We start from the raw sequence: 24,123 nt of genomic DNA on the forward strand, positions 1-24,123 counted from the left end.
CTTATTGAACAGCATCTACACTATGCGGAGAACTCTTCGAAACAGGTCAAGATCGCATTTCGTCGCCCAACTTTATCGCATTTCGATTTATTTCCAGTTGTCTTGGCCCACTTCGGTTTGCCTCGACCTACGTTCCATTCTTAAAAGCGCCTGAAAACTACTCGTGAGGAGGGCGTGGGGTGATTTTTGGCGTTTCCTGTTGCCTCGTTCAATTGTGTTTCGTTCTGAGCTATTTCCAAAACGTGGCGGTATCTGTAACCGAGGCAAAGGATTTTTTTTTCATAAATCTCAGTAAATAAGTAAACATAGACGTTTCTAAAATAGCTGTTGTTAACGATGATATTTCGTTAATTACATCTCGTTTTATGTTGATATATATTCCACAAAATTAATATTTGAACACGCGTTTATAATATGTAGAGTAGATATTTAAGAACAAAACTTTTCACTCAATCTGCACTACTTTATTACTTAATTTTATTATAATGAATTAGTATATAAAATTGTTTATGTTATGTTTGTTTACGAGGCCTTCATTGGTTTGGTTTAGTGAAAAAGTCAAAAAATGATGTTAATGAATTAACATAATTTCCTAAAATCATTCGATCGACAATTTTATTTAGCATCAGTACCCAACCACTAATCCTAAAATCCTTATCACATTATCGTCAACTACTTCAAACATTGTTGGTCGCTCCATACAATAAAAAAAGCAATACTATTTTTTTATTTTTTTTTTAAATTAATTTTTAGCTCACATATTCTTCGACGATGCCTTTATAAGAAAAGATAAAAACGATAACGATCCTCATATCAACAAATACGTCGAAACTTTACTATCCGTCATTGAAGAAGCGGCGACAGAAGTCCATGAAACTACAGGTAAGTTTGTATTTTACATGTTGAAGTATTAAGTAGAACTGCAAATAATTCTAATGAACAAAACCACGCAACGATCCACAAAATGTGGATCAGTTGCGTTTTGCTGGGATACACATTCGGGTGGGCATGCTCCTGCTAGATTGTATATCAGAATCAGCGGATTGTTTTTTGGAAATGGCACCTAATCTTAAGAATTGGCAGTGGCCGGGACTGGTCGCAGTGAAGAGAGAAAACATCCCAAAAAAGATAATTGGCCACATAGGTATAGACATTTTTTATCCCAAAAGTGGCGACCATCACGGTCTTTCTACCTCCTCGGCAAGGGAAAAGACACTACCTATCTGCTGAGCTTTATTCAGGCTCAGAACTCCAATGTAAGGCCATCGAGTTGGCGACCTCAAATCCAAGGAGGCAATAGATAAAGAGGGATTAGATATATATTATAGATTCGGGACAACACCGATGTCAGGTCTAAGGGGAGACCAAGTTAGAGAGGTGGAGAAAATGGGGAGAGATCCACTAGCCTCCTGCTCACGAATACCTCAGCCGGGGACCAGATCCTCGACTGTGAAGAACACGGAGAGATAAATCCCAACCGTGGAAGGGTGTCTACCCTCGTAGGAGGTAGATGTCCACTCCTTGGAGGATGAACATCTGTTGTCAGAGGAGGATGGTAAATACCCTGTCCCTTCTAAAACAGCAAGATCTCCATGTATAATGAGTTATAGACTGTATGATGAGTTGTTAAGGTCGCGGTGATTAACTTTGTTGTTGTTGATCACCTTTAAGGTCGCGGTGCTTAACCCCCTTCCACTATTCTACATTCTACATCTGGAAATAACGTAGCAACTACAACAACAAGCAACATAATAATGTAGCAACATGTGGTTTATTATTATCATAAAAAAATGTTTAAATAAACTAACCAAAACGAATTAGGGATCACATATATGTGTATCTGTATTTACTATGTTATAGACCGATCTCCGTATACCTATTTATAGCAGCATATTATCAGAACAATTTTGTATTTTTTCATGCATAAATCATACAAAAACGAAATTCTTTCCCGTGATAAAAAAATAACAATACAGACGCAATCGAAGACGCATAAATTCCATAAAAAATCAGTTTCTTATTTAGTGTGATTTTGCCTTCTTGATTGTCAAAATTGGTGTTAAATATGGCAAATTTTTTGTTTGGGAACACCAAACGGTGTTAGAAGGCGTTTAAATATTGAAGAAGTCATCAGAGTCGGTCTCAACGATACGTGCCGCAGCTTTTTCATATTACACATTCGGTCATTTCCAGACTATGGAATCGACACAGATACTATGGTTTTGTTATTCGCAAACCATATCCTTAACGAATAAGGTGGACAACGAGGCCGGAAGCTCGGTATCTTGTTCAAGCCGCTCTTCGCTCGACCGCCACAGGAAGTCGAATTTCAACTCAGACTATAAGAAATAGGCTGTATGAAGTTAACATTCGATCAAGGCGAGCAGCTGTTGTGTCGCATTTAACTGCTAATCATCGTAGGGCATAAAGGATCTTTGCTCAAGAACGTCTTCACTGGGGCGTGGATCAGTGGAAGCATGTTCTTCTGACAAGTAACGTTTTCGACTAAGTCATAATAATGCCCGGCGGAGAGTATACAGAAGACCGAATGTACGGTATCTGGTAACAACAGTCAGAGAAGCTATTTATTTTGATGATTCAAAGATTCCTTCATGGTATGGTAAGGTATAACTTTAAATGGGCGTACGGACTTACAGGTCTAGACGGCATAATTAATGCTGAACGATACAGAGATGAGATTCTTGAACCATATGTTATTCAATTTGCTGCTCATCCTGGATAATGCCAGGCTCTTAGCAAGTCAATTATGGGTTGACCTGCTAATAGCCCTGATCTCAATCTTATTGACTACCGTTGTGACCTATTAAAGAGAAGACTACAAAGTCGTCCACAAGCACCAGATCTTCAAACTTTGGAAATATTCAAGAAGAGTGGAACGCCTTTCCCCAAGAGATTATTCGGAGCATCATTCAGTCTATGGCAAATCAGTGTGCAGAAGTACGTAGAAACCGCGGAGGATACGCACTTTATTAGAAATAAGATTATTTCCTTTGAAAGTTAAGATAAGAATTGTTTAGCATTGTTTTTGATACATATTTTAGTCGTTCATAACGTAATAAAGATACATTTTTCAGCAGTTTGGTAACTCTTTTCGTCATGAACACCAGGGTGCATATATATATATATATATATATATTATACGATCGAAAAAAAAATAGCGTCAAAGACGGCTGGGGATTGACAATCGATGATAATTTTAGCGAGGTCAAGTCCTAGACGGCATTTACTAGCGCTTACTGCCATTTGGCTTAAGAAGGTTGTAATTAATAAATATATTTTTTTGGAAATAGATTTGTGTGTCTGGTCTCTGCGGTATCATTTTTGGATCTTTCTGTAATTAGTGATATTTTTTGACAAGTTTTATTTCAATTTTTAGTAAATGACGTCTAAAGATTGATCTCGCCAAAATTATCGTTGATTTTCATTCCCCAGCCATCTTCGCCGTGTTTTCGATCATACGGTATCTTACATTATATTATGCTCATATCTCCATCTCTGTATATTTTCAGTCCGCATACCTCCTCCTCTTATATGTCCTACGCCATATGGCGGTAGGTTAACCTGGACGTTACCTGGTAAAACTAAACTGATAGTGCATTTAAAAGACAAGGCTAAAATAAGACCAAAGAAAAGATGGTCGCAAGTGATGTATATGTATTATCTATTGGGTCATAAGTATGTGTATTCAATTATGATATAAGATTTGAATTATGAAACCAAATATCTTCATGGACTGACATTGGCTTTAATTTTGAACTTTTACACAACGTCGATCACTGGTACATATAACCGAAACGCTATAAATAAATTCAAAATTAAAGCCAGTGTGAGTCCAATTAGATCTGATTAAATAGTGGAAAATTTTAGACTATTGGATAATGAAAATCTGACAGAGGAAAAGGCTACGGCAAGGTCAAAAAATACTTACATACTTGCTTTAGATGGAGATATTGACTTTCAACCAAAAGCTGTCCATTTACTTGTACAATATATGAAAAAGAATCCTATATTAGGAGCGACGTGTGGAAGAATTCATCCCATGGGTAAAATATTATTTTGAAATCATCTATAAAACAAAAAATGTGATTATTTCTTAACAGAAGAAGTAAAAAAAAGTATTTAATAAATTATAAAATCTTTACAAAAACATACTTTGATAACTCCGTTTAGAAATGTCCCGGGTTTCAGGTTCTGGAGTTATGGCATGGTACCAAAAATTTGAGTACGCAATAGGTCACTGGATGCAAAAAGCTACAGAGCATGTATTTGGCTGCGTCCTGTGTTCACCCGGTTGTTTTTCGCTGTTTAGAGCAAGTGCTCTTATGGACCACAACGTCTTGGCAAGATATAACACCAAATCTCAAGAAGCACGACACTACGTTCAATATGACCAGGGTGAAGACCGGTGGTTATGCACTCTCCTTCTCCAAAGGGGCTATAAAGTCGAATATACTGCTGCTTCGGATGCTTATACACACTGCCCAGAATCTTTTAATGATTTTTATATCCAGAGAAGAAGATGGATGCCTTCTACAATGGCCAATGTTTTAGACTTGTTAGAAAATTCAAAACATGTTACTAAGATTAATGATAATATTTCGACTCCATATATCTATTATCAGGTAATTATATTTGTAAAATGTATAAAGAAGAACAAAAAATGAAATATATCTTTTTTCAGTATTTGTTGTTAGTGACCACAATTATAGGCCCCGGTACAATATTTCTTATGCTTATAGGAGCTCTGGTTACCGTTTTTAATTTGTCGCAGTGGAATTCGTTAGTGTATAACAGTATTCCAGTAGCAATATTTGTTCTCACTTGTGTCTTTTGCGAATCTCAAACACAGGTACGAAAACCAAAATACATACAAATGTAAAAACTTCGAATCTAGGTATAAGGGAAACAAAAATATAAAAGCATCTGTAAATATGAAAGAAGAAAAACTTAGATATCACGTAATATTTAAACCTTCTGAAAGAACAAATAGTAAGAAGAATTTCTAGTAAAAAAAGAAATATTGACTCTTGATGGATATTAAATACTAGAAAAGTTACAAAATTCGGTTCTCTGTCAAAAACAAATCTTTCTACAATAATTATAACGGTGGCAGTAATGATACAATACAAGAAAATTTATGTCTTGTATCATGTATGCTGAACATTAACACTTTAACTGCCACGTGCATTATTTAGGAAGTGTCAGTGGGGTCACGTCAGACACTAGTGAACTAGTGACTGACATTCATTTGGTAAGGAATCAGTCAGACGTCCTTGGTTTATTTTACATCGTATTGCATATTACAATCATTTTTGTGTTCATAAAAACTATAATGATGGCGCTAAATGGAACAGGCCACTCTTAGGGAAATGGCGTAATTGAGGAGACCGCTGTCATGACGTGGCAGTTAAGCTTCATTCAGAACCTCGCATTTAGGGGAATAAATTAGTAGTTTCAATTAGCGTAGAAGTTTGTTCTTTTAATTTCAATATAAGCATTCAGAACGTCAAAATTAGTGGTAGACATTTTCAGTAAAGCTTCATTCAAAACCTCGAAATCAGTGGAATAAATTAGTAGTTTCAATTAGTCGTAGAAGTTGGTTTGTTACGTTTTCAGAACGTCATAATTAGTGGTAGTAATTTTCAATTAGTGGAAAAAGTTAACAAACTTTTGACTTTTCCACTAATTATACTTCAAAATTTGCGAGGAATGTCATTTTGGCCTTTGATTATCACCCGTCAAGAAAAATTTTAGTTAGAAATCAAAACTTTATTGTTTTATAAGCTAAATATTATGCTTTCTTTATGGATACAACAGACAACCGCAAGCTGTTGCTAGGATATTTTATTAATTTTAATTGTGTTTTTTAGTCATTGTGAATGATCGTAAACTAAAAAGGATAAAGTGTAATTGAAACCACTAATTTATTCCACTAATTGGGAGGTTCTGAATGAAGCTTTAGTAGAAAAAGTAATCAAACTTTTAACTTTTCCACTAATTATACTTCAAAATTTGCGAGAAATGTCATTTTGGCATTTGATTATCTTCCGTCAAGAGAAATTGTGGTTAAAAATCAATTGTGGTCTATAAAAAGATTGTGGTTGATTGTTTTATAAGCTAAATATTAGGCTTTCTCTATTGATACAACTGACTAAAGCAAGCTGTTGCTAGGATATTCTATTATTTTTAATTCTGTTTTTTAAACATTGTAAATGATCGTAAACTAAAAAGCATAAAGTGTAATTGAAACGACTAATTTATTCCACTAATTGCGAAGTTCTGGATGAAGCTTTAAAGTGTTAAAATAAAAGTCATTAACGATACAATGAATTTATCAACTTCTTTATTAACTTACGTATAAATGAACAACTCCTTTGACATTAACAAATTCGTTGCTAGATTTGTCTCAACTAATTGGAGTATATTAAGTATATGTACAATTTTAAAGTGCTTAAGTACTTCCATATTAAAAAGTACCTAAACATTTGATAATTTCTTATATAAATATATTTTTACATTTACTGTTATTGGTATTTTAGTTAACAGTTGCAGGAATTGTAAGTAGTTTTTATGGATTAGTTATGATTGCTGTTCTCATTGGAGTTGCTATACAAATAATAAGTGATGGACTCTTAGTGCCAACATCTCTTTTTTTCCTCATTATAATGGGTAATAAAAGTAATAATGTTTATCCTTTTTTAAACGATATATTTTATACAGGTCAATATGTAATTGCCGCAATGTTACATCCTAAAGAATTGGTTTGTTTAGTTTATGGAGTAATATATTTAATCACTGTTCCCAGTATGTATATGCTTTTAGTTATTTATTCAGTATTCAATATGAACAATGTAAGTTGGGGAACTAGGGAAGTTACCGTTGAAGTAAAACCAGTAAGTATGTTTTTGCCGGTTAGGGACTAAACTAATTTCCTACGTGTTATATTTAGACTAATCCAGAAGAAAATACAGAAGAAGAAGAAGAAGAGAAGGAAACCAATTTATCCATTATTCTATCTTCCATTTATAAAATAAGAGACTTTTTTGCTGACTGTTGCAATAACTCGAATCTCTTAATAATGATCAACAACTCCTTATCTAACATAGAGCATCGAGCATACCAAATAGAAAGAAGAATCGATTGTCTAGAAAATAATAGCCTACATCCAGAATCACTGACAATTAATCCATCCAACATTTCCAAAACAAGAACACCAATTGTAGAAGGTACATTTTTTATCAGGCTTTATTCCCTAATCATTGTATATTTTAAAGATTTCATATATTTCCGTAAATGTTGTTAAGTGTATTTAAGTCTTGTAGATACATATTAATTATTTAATGTGCATATTGCCACAGGTTTGCAAAGAATATTATACTATCCTAGGCACTTTATCTACGTGGTCTGTATTTTAACGCATGCAACAGAGATAAATACAAATGACCGGTTGACAGACAGAGGGACAAAATAAAAAACGGCAAACAGTGTTGTCGGTTTTTGAGTATGTAGGAAAATTTATGTAGAAGAAAATACACTATTTTAAAAACTTTTATGTATACTACTGAAATAAAAAAAGAAGATAACATATCATCTAAGCTAAATATAATATATTACGGCTGTAGTAAAATGAGTAAATAATTATTGTGAAAAATAAGGTTCCAACCCTAGATGCGGGATGCGGGACACAGTGGAACGAGCTTATGGAAGCGGTTGGACATGAGGTTTTCTTCTCAGCATTTTTAATCCAAAAGACGAATAAATGATTTTTATATACCGTAATAATGTATAAACAGAACAATTTTAAATTTTAATAAAAGAAAGTGGTTGGCTCATTACAAACCATCCACAGGGTGACCTAAAAATATAGTATGTTTTAGAAAAATCTTAGAATCGTCGGAATTTTTAAAATTCTCTGCAGGTTTTATTTAATTTACACAATTTTTAATTAATGAAATGTAAAGTAGCAGACAAAAAATTAAGTTCATTGCATTAGAAAGAAAGACTATTAAATTATTATAATAAACATTTTTCTACGTCTAATATTTATTTTAACCCTTTAAAAAAATCAAGAATAATAAAAAAAATGGTTTTACTCATATAAGATCGACTTCTAGAATTCATGTAAAAAGTTTTTTTTCTATGAAAATGAAACGAAAAATATACCAACTTCTGTTTAGGATTCTTCGCTTAGACTCCACTTTACAGTGATATTCAATAATATTAGTTATAATTATTATTAAGATATGATTATATATTTCTACAATAAATAGAATTAGAATTATGGTCTTTGCAACGTTTTCGTCAAACAGTATAATGTTTTCTAGGTCCTAGAGCTTCTGTAGTGTCCGTCCTTCCAGAACCGAGCGAGTGCGATAACTATGATCATTATGATGACAGCCAATCATTTCAAGCTCCTTCAGAGAATCTCCATAATAACAGCTGGTTTTATCACCGCGATTTGATCAAGGGAAATGTCGCTTATCTGGAAAGGAAAGAAGAAATATTTTGGAAAGAGTTGTTAGAAGAATATCTAAAACCCACTCAAGATGATAAAGTAAGAGAAATTTTCATAATTCTTAGGTATACGAGTTCCATGTTTTTGTTAATAATTTGTAATTGTCCCAACGTTTTACATTGGTTCTTCGTAAATTCTAATGGCAAATTTTATTTAAAACATATCAGTGTCATCTGGAGTAATTTTCTCGGCAAATAAATTGGCAAAATTAGATATACATGGTGTCTCAGGCTGAGCGTGCATTAGAATTTTCTAGAGAACTACAATATTGATATCAGAGGTTTTTTGCACATCATTGTTTCACAACGAGATCTATCGATTAAAATATTTTCAATATAGCGGCACTTTCGGAAATACCGGAAGTTGATAGCAACTTTTTTATTTTAAATGAGTACTCTATTAATAACCCTAAATGAGTACCCTAATACAAATATAATTTATTACATATTTAATTCTCTGTAAAAATATTATGAATTTTGATATCAAACACTCTATCTCTATACCTAACATTATCGGTTTTTGAGAAAAAAAAAATATTTAAAATTTTGGAACGAAAAAAACTGTCTGTCAAAAAAAATGGTATAGCCTAAATGTCAAATTTAGTGATTACCACAGCCACTGGGGCATAAAAAGAAGACATGTAGATATCTATTTCAACAATTAAATTGTTCGAATGTCAAAAAATATTTGCCGTAGCTGTCATGGAATTGAACGATTAAAAAATAGTCATTAATCATTTTTTTTAAATGGAATCCCCATTTTTTTTATTTTACTAGTGAAAAGGTTTTTCAATTTGGCAACTTTTTGATTATACATGTTCCTATACCTAAAATAAATAGTTATTTAATATTAAGTTTTAAAGCGTATATTTTTCTTGATTTTAACCAGTAGCCTATGACTTTAAACATCAAGCGATGTTAAACAATATATCTGGCCATGTCATATTTTAACACTTTATTAAAGAATCACTGTCATCGATCGCATTTCCGTGCCAACTTTGCCACGTTCTTGTTTTCGATCATACGGTATATTATTAATAATATCCACTTTTAGATATCACTAAAGTGAGAAAATACGAGATATATTTGTGTAAGTACCAGTATTTATAATATACGAATTTCGTGTAATTAGTTTCCTGATAGAAGAAAATAAATCTTCTTTTTTGACACTTAATGTCAAAGGAAGCTAGATAAAATAAAAAAATATATTTTAAAAACTTACTAGCTTTAAAACTCCTTGAGTAACTTAAAAGCTATTTATTTTAGGTATAGGAACATGTATAATCAAAAAGTAACGAATTGAAAAACCTTTTCACTAGTGAAAAAAAAAGTAGGTTTCCATTTGAAAAAAAAAAGATGTATGATAATTTTTTAATTGCTCAATCGCATGACAGCTACGGCCAATGTCATTTGACATTCGAATAACTTAATTTTTGAAGTAGGTAGCCACATGTCTTCTCTTTATGTCACAGTGGCTGCAGTTATCAATAAATTTGACGTCTAGGCTATACAAATTTTTTTGAGGGGCAGTTGTTTTTCCTTCAAAAATGTCAACTTCCGGTATTTCCGGAAGTGCCGCCATATTGAAAATATTTTTAAGCGATAGATCTCCTTGTGAAACAATGATGTGCAAAAAAACTCCGATCTAGATATTATAGTTCTCTAGAAACTTCTAATGCACGCTCAGCCTGGGACGCCCTGTATAAATATGGCACCCTAGATATATAAATATGAAAACATAAATTATTTCAGATATTTTCTCATTAAAGTTTTGGTTTGAAACCTTTGATGTTACAACAACAAAATGAAGCACTAATTCACCCCAATAAACCCCCCAAAAAAAAACATTTTACTTTTAACACTATACACGAACTAAATGTTTTAATCATCTGCATCTGATTAAAACTGCTAGCGAAATGCGCGTCCAGTGTTGAAAGTAGAGTGGTTTGTGTATTGTGGTGAATTAGTGTTTTATTTTGCTATTTTCCTCATCACAAGAATATCTTTATAGCTGATCATGAAACTGTCCACCTGTGTTTTTAGAAATAATATTATACCTGATAGAAAGAAATAACTAATTAATTATTAATATTTAACTTAATTTAAGTATGTATTTTATTTTTAAGAAACCCTTCATATTTTTCTGTAGTGAACTAACATTACCATTATTAAGACTCTATTATTATCACCTACCGAGAGTGAAAATTTCAGATATTTGGTAGCTCTAGACATTCATAAATTTAATTTCAGAAAAAAGTTGGTAAAGAACTAAAGGAATTACGAAATAAAATGGTTATTACGTTTTTCATGCTGAACTTACTCTTCGTGTTAATAATATTCCTAATGACATTGCGAAAAGATTTACTACATGTCCAATGGCCGTTTAATCCAAGTGTAAACTTTACATATACAAAAGCATCATACGGAAACGAGGTACAATAAAAAAAATACTTTTCTAGGAACAATTATCTATATTTTTGTTTTAATAATTCTAGATCATGATAATGAAAACTTATCTACAGCTCGAACCAATAGGATTAGCTCTTAGTGCAGTATTTTTTAGCGTAATGGTCATTCAATTTACATGCATGTTACGTCATCGGCTTAGTACTTTTGCACAAATCATGGCAAACAGTACACTAAATTTCCATTTATTCAAACCAAAGGTAATATACTTAACATAATAAAGAAGAAGAAAAAAATTATTGGGCAAGCCTACAGTAAGATTAGTCATGAGACATGACTAAAACATGACTCTCATCTTTTGCTTAACATAATATACAGTGGTCATAAAAAAACGGCTGGAGAATGACAGGGATAATTTTGGCGGCGCCAATCTATAGACGTCATTTAATTTTTAAAATTAACATGTCAAAAGCTAACACTAATTATATATTTATTAAAAAGGGATAGAACGTTCCCATACACACAAATCTATCTCCCAAAAATTATTATTTTCGAATTAAAAAAAAAGAAGAGTACAGGGTGGGTCAAATTCGACGCTTTTAAAGCAAAACGCCCTTTTCTATAGAAGATAGACGCAAACTAATACCGGTGTCCGGAGCTCAATTTTTATCAAAAACATGAAAACCGCACATCGATTTTTGTATCGTTTCGGATTTAGGGGGTGTTTCTCAAAAATGTGCATTTTTAATAAATCGCTGTAACTTTTTTGCTATGGAAAATTGTGTATTTTTGTGAAAACATTCCCACAGCACCTTTTTACGTAAAATTTAATGGTTTAAGTATATATTTTTTTTAAATTAATAACATAAGAATTATCAGCAGAAAAATTGATTTTTTTATCTGGGACACCCTGTATATTTTTAACTAACTGAAAAGAACTTAAAATTACATTTTCAAAAATATAGCACACTTGATATTTCGCTATAGTCTCCTTCCAAATACAGAATTTTTAAAAGTTCGCACTTTTAACTAGTAGGCTTTGGACCCCTTATTGATGATTTAATAGAACTAAAAAACATATTTTTCCAACCAAGACGAGACCTGCCTCAGAACGCTGTTAGAAGTTATCAGCCAATTTCAGAATAATTATTCTTCAGCAAGATCCCAGCCGTTGGCCGTCAGAGACCGCCAGTTCCAAATGCCTACAGTTTATCTTTGCACGAAAATAAAGGTTCTTATTTTAAAATTGCGTATAATAGACAAAAATTGAGAATTACTTAACAGTTATGCGAGGTATCTTTCACCCCACTGAGTTAATGAATTCCGCGAGAAATGTTCAAAAAACAATCCTGTCTTTCCAAAACAGAAGCCAGTCGACGTAATGACCTTATGTAACAAAATATCATGTCTTGGTTTAATATTTATTTTTATTGTTATTAAATATAGTTTACGTGTGTTGATGTTGTTAAATATAGTTTAAATTGTTATAAAATCCTGCATCTTTCACTGCAAATATTATTTTCGTTTTAATTGCTGCTCACAGCTATGATTTTTTTGCATTGTAGCCGCCGTCGTTCAAAGCCTACTTGTTCAAAGTCGAATTTTTAAAAACTCTATATCTCGAAGAGGAATTGAGCAAAATATCAAGTATGCTATATTTTTGGAAAGATTATTTTAAATTCTTTTCAATGAATTAAAAATATACACGGTGTCCCATATAAAAAATCAAATGTTCTGTTGATAATTCTTCAGTTACTAATTTAAAAAAAATATACTCAAACCATTAAATTCTACATAAAAAGGTGTTTTGAAAATGTTTTCACAAAAATACAAAATTTTCCGTAGCAAAAAAGTTACAGCGATTTATTAAAAATGCACATTTTTGAACAACACTCCCTAAATCCGAAACGGTACAAAAATCGATGTGCGGTTTTCAGCATCATGTTTTTGATAAAAATTGAGCTCCGGACACCGATATTAGTTTGCGTCTATCTCCTATAGAAAAGGGTGTTTCCCTTTAAAAGCGTCCAATTTGACCCACCCTGTACAGGTCAAGTAGATGTCATTTAAGTCAATTAATTGATATTTTAGGTAGAAAATATGTCCCACGATGACCTGTTAGAAAGAGATCCAATTAAAATTTTCAAAAAACTAATACAGCTAAAAGGAGTTAATGGTGATGATGACAAAGAAGAAGATAGTGATGTGGCTAGAAGAGAAACCGTCGCTGTATTAATGGAAAATAAACATAAAAAACGAGCTATGATAAATGATTTAGATACGGCGTTTAAGGAAAGAATGCGTAAAATTAGGCGTAATGAAGACTGTAAGTATTTCTCGACTATGTTACAGGATGACCCTGACTGTAACCACGCACATGGTATTTTGAGTTAAATGAATCAAATATTGCAATTTCAAACAAACCATATTCAAAAATGTCAAAAGTTGGCATATCATATGTCATTCTATTCAGAGTGTTATTTTCTATCGAATAAAGTAACAAAATACTGATTACTATACTGACTATGTTATACAGGGTGTTCCAGGCTGAGCGTGCATTAGAAGTTTCTAGAGAACTACAATATCTAGATCGGAGATTTTGTGCACGCCATTGTTTTACAACAAGATCTATCGATTAAAAATATTTTCAATATGGCGGCACTTCCGGAAATATCGGAAGTTGACAACAACTTTCTTATTTTAAACCGGTTGGGGCACCCGTTTAAAATAATTTTTTATTACATACTTAAATTCTCTGTAAAATTTTATGAATTTTGATATTAAACACTCTATTCCTAACATTAACCGTTTTTGAGAAAAAAAAATAATTAAAATTTTAGACCGAAAAAAACTGCCTGTCAAAAATATGTGTATAGTCTAAATGTCAAATTTAGTGATTACCACAGCCACTGTGCTATAAAGAGCAGACATGTGGCTATTTATTTCAAAAATTAAGTTGTTCGAATGTCATTTAATAATGGCCGCAGCTGTCATGGAATTGAGCGACTAAAAACTTATCATAAATCATTTTTTTCAAATGGAAACCCACTTTTTTATTTCACTAGTAAAAAGGCTTTTCAATTCGTTACTTTTTGACTATACATGTTCCTATACCTAAAATGAAGCGTTTTTAAGTTATTTAAAATTAAGTTAGTTTTTTTTCTTGATTTTAAAGAGTAGCCTATGACTTTAAACGTCAAGTGATGTAAAACAATAGATCTGGCCATGTCATATTGTGGTGCTTTGTTCAAAAAGAAGTATGTTATCGATCATCATTTCCAAGTCAACTTTGCGCTGTTTTTTTTTCGATCATTCTCGGTATCTCGGTATACGGTATGTACACGGTATATTCTCTCCAAAAAAAAACCTTTATGAATATCCTTTTTTAACACTTCTGCGTTAAACCTAAACGGACACTGCTTGTCAGAAGTTATGTTTACAGTTATACAAATTTGAACCTAACAAAAAAAAATACTTAACGTTTCGGAAAGTTTATCTCTTTCCGTCGTCGGAAGCAAAAAAATACAAAGAATAAAGAAAAAATCTATTTAAAATATTTAAATTCAACTATTCGAGAACACTTTACTTTTTTAAAACATACGTCTACAAGAAAACCGTTATATACGGTATATTATTATAATTAATAATATCAACTATTAGATATCACTAAAGAGCGAAAATACGAGATATATTTTTATAAATACACTTTTTAAACTCTTAAGGGGGCAGGCAATATTTATAATATGGGAAATTCAAATAATTATTTTTCTAGCAGATGGAAATAAATTGTCTGACTGTTTGACACTTAAGGAAGCTAGATAAAATCAAGAAAAATATACGTTTTCAAACTAAATTTTAAATAACTTAAAAACGATTTATTCTAAAACCATTTCACTAGTGAAATAAAAAAAGCGGGTTTCTATTTGAAAAAACTGATTTATGATAATGCTACTGCCATTATTATATGATATTCGAACAATTTAATTTTTGAAATAGATAGCTACATGCCTCCTCTTTATGCCACAGTAGTTGTGGTAATCACTAAATTTGACTTTGGGCTATACACATTTTTTTGACAGGTTGTAGTAGATTGGTTGTAATATTTTTTTTTCTGAAAAACTGTTAATGTTAGATATAGAATGTTTCATACAGGATTTGATATCAAAATTCATAAAATTTTACAAAGAATTTTATTATGTAATAAAAACGGGGGCATCCATTTAAAATAAGAAAATTCTTGTCAACTATCGGCATTTCCGGAAGTGCCGCCATATTGAAATATTTTTAATCGATAGATCTCGTCGTAAAACAATGATGTGCAAAAAATCTCCTATCTAGACATTGTGGTTCTCTGGACACTTCTAATGCTCGTTCAGCCTGGGACACCCTATATACTGACATACCAAATTTCAATTTTGTATCTGAAAAAATAAAAGTTATAGGGGTGAGCCACTTTTGAGTATACTGGTATATCTAATCTTTTAAGCTTGATTTTCATGCATCCGTTGTCCGACGATACGTTGATACGATATTAACGCAATTTTTAAATTAATTGCATTTTCATGCCTCCGTTTATCGGATGTACGTTGGTGTTATTTTATAATTTCGTTTCCATAACGATTTTGCTATTTTGCTCATATTTTTATTAAGGTTAGATTAAATTTATAACACGGCTGTCATAGAGGAATACACAAATACATTTAATAAATAATAATAATAACATTTTACAGTCACAGGTCACAGGTTACCTTCATTGAAGTTAGTTATATTAAAATTTACCCATTATACATTTTACTCGGATAAGAATCAGTGGCCTTGATATGGTTTAGAGCCAGTCAACATCTTGGTCACTCTCAAATTGAGCTGGCGGTTGCCTTGTAGCAGAGCCATCATAAAAAAAGAAGAAGAAGAAGAACTGTTTAACATTATATTACAACATAAGAAAATACCAGAAGAATGGACATAAAGTATAACAATACCCATTTTTAAAAAGGGAGATAAAACAGACCCAGCAAACTATAGAGGAATAACATTACTGAGCACCTCGCTAAAACTTCTGACTAAGATCATTGCGGACAAAATCTCCTCAATAGTGCCAATAAGCGAGGAACAACAAGGATTCCGAAGAGAAACCGATCAACTACCGATGCACTATTCATACTCAGGCAACTAGTTGAAAAAATCCTTAGAATATAACTCTCCAGCCTATCTATGTTTTATAGATTTAACAAAGGCCTTTGATAGAGTCCAACTAAAAGACATCATCACCATCTTGGAAAGCAGTAATGTCTCGAAAGAACTCACAGAACTTATCAAGGAACTTAAACTGTTAATGTTAGATATAGAATGGAATCAAGGAACTTAAACACAAACACAACAACCCAAATAAGAACAAATTTTACCTTAACGCAGCATCTTCGAACTACAACTGGTATTCGCCAAGGCGACAGCTTCAGCCCTCTGTTATTCAACACAATCATAGATCAAGTAATAAAAACCGTCAAGAATACTGGATTAGGATATCGAATGGGAATGCATAAAGTAAACATATTATGCTATGCCGATGACGCAGTACTTATTGCAGAGTCAGAGGACGACCTCCAAAGAATGCTACAAGCTTTTAACAGACAGGCAGAAAAACTTAACATGCAAATTTCCACAAATAAGACCAAATGCATGGCCATTACAAAGGAGCCTCTACGGTGCAAATTGGTAATAAAAAACAAAACTATTGATCAGATAATGTCATTCGAGTACCTCGGATGCAAAATTACAAGCTCAGGATTCCTGGAAGAAGAAGTAAGGAAACAAGCCAATAAAGCTGCCGCAATATCAGGACATCTTAAATATCCATATGGGAAAAACAAACATTTGAGTACAGAATGTAAGTCAAGAATATACAAAACCTGCATACGACCAGTGATGACATATGGTGCGGAAACCAGAGCTGAAACATCAGTAACAAAGAGAATCCACGAACTACTGAAATGAAGACCTTAAGAATGATAACTTGAGGGACAGACAGAGAGAGGGGCATTGAGGGACAGACCGAGAAATGTAGACATAAGAGAAAAGTACCAAACAAACGACGTTGTCAGATGGATAAGGCAGAGAAGAAGAGAATGGAACCAGCATGTCAATAGAATGGGCCCCCGACAGAATGGCCATAATAATTCGCAACAACGTACCCCATGGCAGAAGACCTACTGGACGACCACCTAAACGTTGGCCAGACAGTTGGCTCATCAACCTCGCAAGAGTTGCTTAGACGAGGAGGAAACCGGAACTAAACAGGCGATACGCCTTCTAAAAGAAGAAGAAGAAGAAGATTAAATTTGTCAAAAAAGTGTCAAAACGGCCGTTATCGTATGAACGGGTCCGTTGACGGGCTGAAGCTTTGGCTGAAGTAAAATATTTACGGATGAAAAGTGGCGCGAAAACGCTATGACCAATCAGAGCACCGTCGGTCCATCGTATCAACGTATAACGGATGCATGAAAATCAAGCTTTATTCGCATAAAGCAATTTAAGCAACAGCAAAAAGTGGAGGGATGTAACTTGTTCTTTTTAAATATTTAATATTTGATATTTGTCAATTAAATTTATTCTTTAATGAGGCATGCAATTCAAATACCACTCTGATCGAAGATCCTGGTGGCATTCGAAATACTACTCCAACAAGCCATTAAGCCTCTTGAAAAAATCATTAAGCCGGTCGTTGTAGCAACTCGCTAATTAGATTCGACCGGAGGTGTTTTATTTTTCATTAAAATCGTAACCTAGCCGCGGCCGAATCAGAATGAAAAACTTTCGCCACCAGAGACGCATTAAAAGTTGCCTAATTGGTTTTCTGAAGACCGATTTAAAGTTTTATAATATTTCAAAGTCGGAATTTGAATGGGATCGAAAAAGAGCGTTAAAACATTTGATATAGAATGTGACAATTGAGGTTATTCAACTAAATTAACGTCCAGATATTATGACTTTTAAAGAAATATATTCTTTTAAGAGTAAAAATTTTAGGTTTGTAAAGATAAAAATATTTCCTCTGAACTTAACTCGCATTATTTTATTTTATATAATTAGATACCGATACGAGATATAAATTAGAATAATAGGAGTATTCTTCGTAACAATTCATACGAAATAACCAAAAAAAGTGTTTGATTTGCATTAAACATAGAATAGAATTTTATGCTTCCATTAGCCACAACTTTCGTCGTAATCAAGTCCGTTGGGAAATTACTTTGCGCCCCAAGAAAAGTCCGTAACACGCATATAGGAATATTACATTAACTATTACTAAGTGACGTTCTCCTGAGATGCTTTTTATTAAATTGTATAAGATTGGTGGTTTAATTCGCAAATAAACAAAAAGCCTTTATGAAATTAAATTGTGCGATTATAAATATCTTCTTTTTAACTAAAAACAGAATTTTATTTAGTAACGAAGAAAATAGGATTTTATCTACAAACATTTTCTGTACTTATACCGGGTCGGCATTTCTGAGCATGGGCCGATTTTCACACATTATACATCACATACATTTGTATATTTTGAATTAGCATTACATTCTATATCAACTAATATTCTATAACTCTTAAAATTATATCTATTTACTATCTTCCTATTGTTAAATTTTATTGATACGCCTTTTTTGTGTTTTGCAATTGTCCATGTATGTTCTATTTGTAAGCTCATTTGGAGCATGTCTACCATTCCCAGTTCAAAAACCATGTTCAGAAGCCTAATGAGACCCTACGAGAATATCAAGCTGAAATAGTTCGCCTTGCGTACCCTGCTATGCCCGAAAATGCAATGGAGCGCTTAACAGCACATGCTTTGACGGATGGTTTACGTGACAACGAGACAAGGCAAGCACTTCTTTTAGCTCATCCACCGTATTTGGGATAACACGTTCCCTCGAATATGAGGCCGCGAAAGAATGCTCCAGAGGTCTCTAGGTTTTGTACGGACTATTAAGAATTGTTCCGACGACTCCAAAGTGGACAGGATTGTGCGGAAAGTACTGGATCAGTATATCAGCAAGAAGGGGGGACCGATTCGCTGCTGGAATTGCGGACAGATGGGATGTCGTTGGAAAGAAGAGTAAAAAGTGAAAGTCTTAAGAACGACTGTAGTTAATGATACTTAGCAAACCGAAGATCTTGCAAATGACCAAATCAATGATCCAGAATTTCGCTTAGTTATTAACTGGAGAAACGTGGACCAAAGACCAACGTGGGAGGAAGTTTGCAGATATTGGCCGAACGTAAAATCGTACTGGTCCGAGTGGAATTCCTTGATAATAGATAACGGATTACTTCGCCGTGCGATCGAGAGAGCAGAGAGACAAAAGTGAGAAGGCAGATCATCATTCCAAAGAAGAGGGTCCCGGAAGTATTGGAGGAAGTTCACAATGGAACCAGCGGTGGATATCTCGGTGTTACCAAGACCTTGGTAAGCTGCGAGAACGGTTCTGTTGAGTGAGCTGCAAAGAAGACGTGAGGGCCCGGTGTAAGAAATGTGACGTTTGCGCTGCTATCAATGGGCCACAAAAGCGCGTTAAAGCCCCAATGCGCCAGTACAATGTAGGCAGTCACTTTGAACGAATAGCGATCGACGGCTGGACCTTTTCCGGAGACGAACGATGGCAACAAGTACATTGATAGATTACTTCAGCAAATGGGTTGAGGCCTACGCGTTGCCAAATCAAGAAGCGTCCACCATTGCTGATGCCCTTGTTAAAGAATGAATCTGCAGGTTTGCTGTTCCCATGTAGCTGCATTCAGATCAGGGAAGAAACTTCGAGTTCAATCTGTTCCAAGGCGTCTGTGAAGTCCTTAATATCCGCAAGATCAGGACGACTGCCCTACATTCACAATCCGATGGGATGGTTGAACGCATGAACAGAACCATCAACCGTTATTTGGCCAAAGTAGTCTCTGACCACCAAAGAGACTGGGACAAATTCCTTCACCTGTTCCTGTTGGCTCATCCGTCCAAGAGTCCACAGGGGTCAGTTTTGCAAATACTTTCATTCACCGTGTACATCTCGGTAAGAAAACAATCGGTAGTGCTCGCGCCTTTTTAAATAAATTAAAATAAGTTCCTTTTTAGATAAATAGTAGTAAAAAAAGTTTGTAAATAGTTCTTTAAGTGTTTTATCATTATTGTTTTGTTACTAAGTGTAAAATAAATTGTGTTTAAATAAATTAGACTTTTTATCCACACGGAACCGACGAAAAACGTAATAGTATATAATAAGTATACCTATTAATATTATACCTACCGGCAGAGATGTGTCTGAGCGCTTTAAATTTTCTTCAATGACACTCTAATTTTGTTGAATGAACAGAAGTATTTTAATTCTTATATTAATTTATTAATTTACAAAAAGTTTTATGTCAGCTTTAAGAAAATGCTATGTGGTTATAGTACATACCGGGTTCTGCATCGTCGGACGGGCCATATGAAATCCCATGTAAATTTTAATGGGGTCATTTATTGGCTTCCCTAATTATTTTAGAGAATAATTCTATTTAGGTTTATTGAAGAGCACTAAAACCCACATTCAAAAGAATAATTTGAGATATTTTTGATTAACTCGTTTACGAGTTATCGCCGATTTCTTTTTAAATATTTCTCCTCTCTTATGGCCCTGTATTTACTTATGAGCACCAGTCAAGGTACAAGATAACTGTCAAATAAAGTTGTCGTTTCAGAAATTTACCTATTTAGTGCTTTATTATTATTGAAAACTCATTCCTACATCGGAAATCTTAAAGATGTGTTTATAGGGGTTTTCGGAAACTATGATCGGGTTAATTCGATCATATGGATTAGAGATCCTTACGTTCGAAATGTAATCCAATTTCAGATATAATCGTTCGGAATGCATAAAAATGGATCGGATTTTAATCATATGATGTGATCCTTCCTACCCTACCAATTTAGTGGGTAAAAGAAAAATCCTAAAACAGCTGTTTAATCTAACCTCGAAAATTCGCTAGTTGGTAAACTGAATGTGCCGGGCAGCCATCCATTTGGTACCAAACTTCCTGATTTTCCCTAGCGGAATCATGTAAAGCAGGTAAAATATGATTTTCGAGTAGTTCCAAATAATATTCTGCATTTAAATTTCGCCTAAGAAATAATGGCCCGATAATATTATGTCCGAATATCCCTGCCCAAACATTTACTTTCTGTGGATTCTTTGTTCCAATATCGATAATTTTGAACATTGGATTCATTATCTGAGGTAAACGTGCATTCGTCAGTGAAACATATGTTTTTTAAAAATTCCCTATCCGTGTTTGCTCTTTCCATCATATCAAAACAAAACGCCTGCCGCCGTATTTCGTCCCCATCTCGTAGCTGTTGGTGCTTTTCATATTTGAAGGAATAGTATTGTATGTCGTTTCAGAATTCGAAACGCTGTAGTGTGATCTATTCCTATTTCATCCTCAAGTTTCCTTGTGCTGATCTTCCCATCGTTCTCTTCCACGCACAATAAAACTTCCAAGTCGGTATCATTTCTTGCATCTTCTCTTTAGTTCTTGTACCTTTGGTCTTAAATCTCTGGATATTCCTTGCGATTGTAGATTTTCCAGGTATCGGTGTATTCGGATACAGAGCAGCAAACATGTCCGACACCTTTTGATAACTATTTCCTTGATAATACCATTTAATCATCAATACTTTTTCTTCGGTAGTGTAATTTATGGCTAATATTTTCGATGTATAGGTTATGAGTTTTTAATAATAATAATAAAGCACAATGACAACTTCATTTGACAGTTATCTTTTACCTTGACTGGTGCTCTTTGTTTATGCTGGTGCTCATAAGTAAATACAGGGCCATGAGAGGAGAAATATTTAAAAAGAAATCGGCGATAACTCGTAAACGGGCTAATCAAAAATATCTAAAGTTATTCTTTTGAATGTGGGTTTTAGTGCTCTTCAATAAACCTAAATAGAATTATTCTCTGAAATAATTAGGGAAGCCAATAATTGACCCCATTAAAATTAACATGGGATTTCCTATGTCCCGCTCGACGATGCAACACCCGGAAAGTATATATTTGGAACTACTGGTTTGCAACCCGGTATCAAAGCTTAGATGTGAGCCTAGTTGATATATATTATCTAAGTATTTTTGATATATAAAATTGCCGATTCGTATATAATTATATTAATACTTAATACTAATAAAATATTTGTAAATATTTCAGCCGGTGTATCAGTGCCCAAAAAGACTTTAGCAGCCATCAGCCGACGTCGAGAGACTGTACTGAAAACGCAGTCTGAAACTAGACAACCCCATCCTTCTCTGCGCCGGACTGTTTCATTTGCAGATGAAAATGATTCGAAGGAAAGTACTCATCATTTTGATAATCCTGCCTTCGTTGACGATCTCTAAAATTTCCTTTAAATTGGAGTACATAAAGAAAAATTACCCCCTTATCCCTTTTATATACTTTCCTACACAGAATAAATAATAATAATCATTAATAATAAATGTGTGTAAAAAGTTATATTTGTTTTTGATGGCAAATAAATTAAAACGAAGTAAAATGTGGGGTTTCCATTTAAAAAATAGACTTTTTAGATTTATTAACGTCATATTTGCAAGATTTTTTTGAGCAGCCTGTATTATATTTGGTAAATTATTGCAAATATTTTCTAAGAGACAAGCATTATTAATTTATGAAAAATACATTGATATTGTTAAAAAAAGTATTTAAATATGAACTTCTTTCCATTTTAGAAAACTAATTACCGGTTTAGTGCGACTTATAAAGTACATTTTTATATAGTGCATAAATAGTACTGCTAGTAGACATTTATTGGATCAAAATAAAATAAATGCTTATCTTAGTCCTACTTACAAAAGTGTAGCACTGACATGTATTTTAACTCTGCTTACGCCATTATACAGATTATATTATCCGTAATATTAATATTGATACAACTAGGTGGCAGTATAACACATTTTTTTTAATTTATGTTTAATACCACCCTACCACTTAACAAAAGTGTAGTGCTGCTATCTTTTATCTACTTACACAATACACAGATTATATTATCTATATTTGAAACTAATTAATATTGATATAACTAGATGGCATGTTAACAACTTTTTTGAGATTTATTTCAAATCGAATTGAATCGGTTAAACTACAGGATTATCGATGTCTGTTATTATCAGTCTTGGTCGTAACAAAAACGTCTACTCCTGAGAATTAGAAAATGTGATATGCAATTATTGGAGGCTTCAACTTTATTGCAAAAACTAAATCGTAAACAGTTTTTTTAAATCAAAATTTCATTTTTACCACATTTATTTTATTTATAAAATTCTTCCTGGGGGGGGGTGATTACCCCCATTACCCTTTCCGTATATGCGTCCCGTCGATTACGTAACTAAAAGTTTAATTAGTTTTATTGCTATAATATCAAATTTAATAGTGTACCCTATACAGGGTTATTCACGACATATGACACGGAGTATTGTAGCTAAACGATTAAATTTGTACAAATTGTAAATTTTGGATACTAAAGGAAAGTGATAAACAAAGAATAAACGCCTTTGAGATGTGAGTATATCGACGACTGCTGCGAATACCATGGACGGCTCACGGAACAAACATTTCCATTATTGAAGAACTAATAATTGAGGCACGTCTGGTCGCAAAATAAAATCAGTCAATCCTGCGACATTTTTGCCATATTGCCAGGAAATGCATTTCAATGGAGAGACTGATGGTGGAGGGGAAGGTAAAGGGAAGGCGATCACGTGGAAGGTCGCCTAAGAGGTGGATTGACTAAGTCAAGACCCTAGTGAGCCACAGCTTGCCTAAAGCCTCGCATATAGCGAACGAATTGGTCAAAGGAAGTGAGGGGAATCAATAAATGATGTCACCATACGCTCACGTAGGGCGAAGGACTGAAGAGAGAGTATTGTAGCTCTAATAGTCCTTCGACGAACCCAAAACTTAATCGTTTAGCTACAATATTCCGTGTCGTATGTGGTAAATAACCCATAATTCGATTCAGTCTGGCCACATCAACCACCTTTTACCATTTTGTTTCAATTGCCAGTAATTCTTTAAGTTTTATTTAATATCTTTGATTTTAACTACATACATACATACTGCCATTACTCGCTGACGAGTATT

The 24,123-nt window shown here is 33.5% G+C and overlaps 1 protein-coding gene across 1 annotated transcript in view; it reads left to right on the forward strand.

Annotated features, from left to right (window-relative positions):
- The window catches only part of LOC115881882 (chitin synthase chs-2-like), a 43,357-nt gene extending 20,844 nt beyond the window's left edge, over nt 1-22,513 (forward strand). Inside the window, exons 12-24 of the mRNA XM_030899594.1 lie at nt 754-882; nt 3,531-3,696; nt 3,889-4,064; nt 4,210-4,643; nt 4,703-4,870; nt 6,561-6,690; nt 6,742-6,914; nt 6,971-7,247; nt 8,346-8,575; nt 10,786-10,968; nt 11,031-11,201; nt 13,033-13,267; nt 22,177-22,513. Coding sequence (XP_030755454.1) covers nt 754-882; nt 3,531-3,696; nt 3,889-4,064; nt 4,210-4,643; nt 4,703-4,870; nt 6,561-6,690; nt 6,742-6,914; nt 6,971-7,247; nt 8,346-8,575; nt 10,786-10,968; nt 11,031-11,201; nt 13,033-13,267; nt 22,177-22,364 — 2,660 coding nt within the window. The 3' untranslated portion in view covers nt 22,365-22,513. The remainder of the gene's footprint in view (nt 1-753; nt 883-3,530; nt 3,697-3,888; nt 4,065-4,209; nt 4,644-4,702; nt 4,871-6,560; nt 6,691-6,741; nt 6,915-6,970; nt 7,248-8,345; nt 8,576-10,785; nt 10,969-11,030; nt 11,202-13,032; nt 13,268-22,176) is intronic.
- The last annotated feature ends 1,610 nt before the right edge of the window (nt 22,514-24,123 follow it).

This window comes from Sitophilus oryzae, unplaced genomic scaffold (genome assembly GCF_002938485.1).
Source record: "Sitophilus oryzae breed Bouriz unplaced genomic scaffold, Soryzae_2.0 scaffold_1744_pilon_pilon, whole genome shotgun sequence".
In the NCBI taxonomy this organism is placed as follows: domain Eukaryota; kingdom Metazoa; phylum Arthropoda; class Insecta; order Coleoptera; family Curculionidae; genus Sitophilus; species Sitophilus oryzae.